The sequence below is a fragment of the Pteropus vampyrus genome, unplaced genomic scaffold, assembly GCF_000151845.1.
Source record: "Pteropus vampyrus isolate Shadow unplaced genomic scaffold, Pvam_2.0 Scaffold209, whole genome shotgun sequence".
NCBI lineage: Eukaryota > Metazoa > Chordata > Mammalia > Chiroptera > Pteropodidae > Pteropus > Pteropus vampyrus.
In genome coordinates, this window is record NW_011888990.1 from 1,228,977 (window position 1) to 1,230,455 (window position 1,479).

Below are 1,479 nucleotides of genomic sequence, written 5' to 3' on the forward strand. Positions count from 1 at the left end.
GGAGCATCTCAACAAGCTCAAACTCTTCCAAAGGCCAGTTTGAAGACTCAAATATGGGGACCTTGAAACAGACCAGTGTGCCTGATCGAGCAGATGGCACTTCGTCTGTCAGTAGCAGTCCCCTCGTTAGGACTAAATTTACAGATGCGGATTCCTCCGTTGAATATTCCACTAGACCAAGGGAGAGTGAAGAGCGAAATCCCGAAATGGCGAATTTGGACGATAGGCCTTCTACACCTACTATTCTGGGCTATGAGGTGATGGAGGAAAGAGCTAAGTTTACCGTGAGTATGGCTTCTGCTCCGCACCAGTGGAAAGTGAAAGATTGACTTACCCGTGTGAAATCGAACAGCGTTAGCACGTACTTGTCATTTCTTAAAGACAAAGTTCAAAGTTCAGATGATTTGTACACCTCTAAATTCTGTCATTGTAGTAAACTTGTTTCACTCGAATTAGTTTTCACAAACCGGACGTGGGTAGCACGCATGTCCAGAAACGTCCCTGGCGTCCTGGACCGCCACCCGCATGCCCACTGCAGTCACGGCCCGCTCTCCTCGTACCCTACGTTAGTTTTGCCTTTCTTTGTACTTTACATGAGTGGGAGTGTGGAGTGTGTACTCATCAGCATCATGTTTGTAAGATTCATCCTTGACCTTGCATGTGATGGCAGGGAGCTCGTTTTTATTACTGATGGTATGCCTCGATGTGCATATACTACAATTTCTTTACCCATTCGACGGTTGAAGACCGTTTGGATTATTCTAGTTTGGGGCTCTTACAAATACTATTCTACGAACCTCGTAGTATGTGTCACTCAGTGAACACGTGGACGCGTTTCCATGTGCTGTCCGCCCAGGAGTAAAATGGCTGGAACACATGCCAGCTTCAGAGGATAGTGACAGACAGTGTGGCAGAGTGCTTGTACTGGCTGATGTTCCCCGGGCACGAGGACTCCGGTGCCACACACCTTCCCAGCGCGTGGTGTCCTCCACCTTCTTCGCGTTGGCTCTTCTAGTGGGCAGAGTGACGTCACATGGTGGTCTTAATGAGCATTTCTTAATGACTAAATTGATATCCTCCTTTGTGAAGAGTGTTCAAGATCTTGGCGCATTTGTCTTTGGGAAAGGCTGCTCTGCTTGGGCCTGTCGTCTCCTGTGCATTATGAACGTCAGTCTTCCAGAGCGCGTATTGTCTCTGTGGTTTCCCTCTTCACTCCCTTCATGGTGCATTTGATAAACAGAAGTTCTTAATTTTAACACAGTCTAAGTTACTAACTTTTTCTGTTATGGTCAGCGCTTTTTAAAATCTTCCTACTCCCACTATAAAGTCCCATGTTCTAAAAACTGTTGTTGGACCTTTCGTATTGAGATCTGTAAACCATCTGGGATTCATTTTTGTCCACGGTACGAGGTAAGGGTCAAGACACGTTTTTTATTTATATGGGATCAAGCGGTCAAGTTTTGATTGAAAAGACCACTC

The 1,479-nt window shown here is 46.0% G+C and overlaps 1 protein-coding gene across 1 annotated transcript in view; it reads left to right on the forward strand.

Moving 5' to 3' along the window:
* Positions 1-2: 2 nt before the first annotated feature.
* Positions 3-1,479, forward strand: part of SNX16 (sorting nexin 16) — a gene marked incomplete at its 5' end in the record, with an annotated part of 21,005 nt that continues 19,528 nt past the window's right edge. The window contains one exon of the mRNA XM_023538021.1: positions 3-284. Coding sequence (XP_023393789.1) covers positions 3-284 — 282 coding nt within the window. The remainder of the gene's footprint in view (positions 285-1,479) is intronic.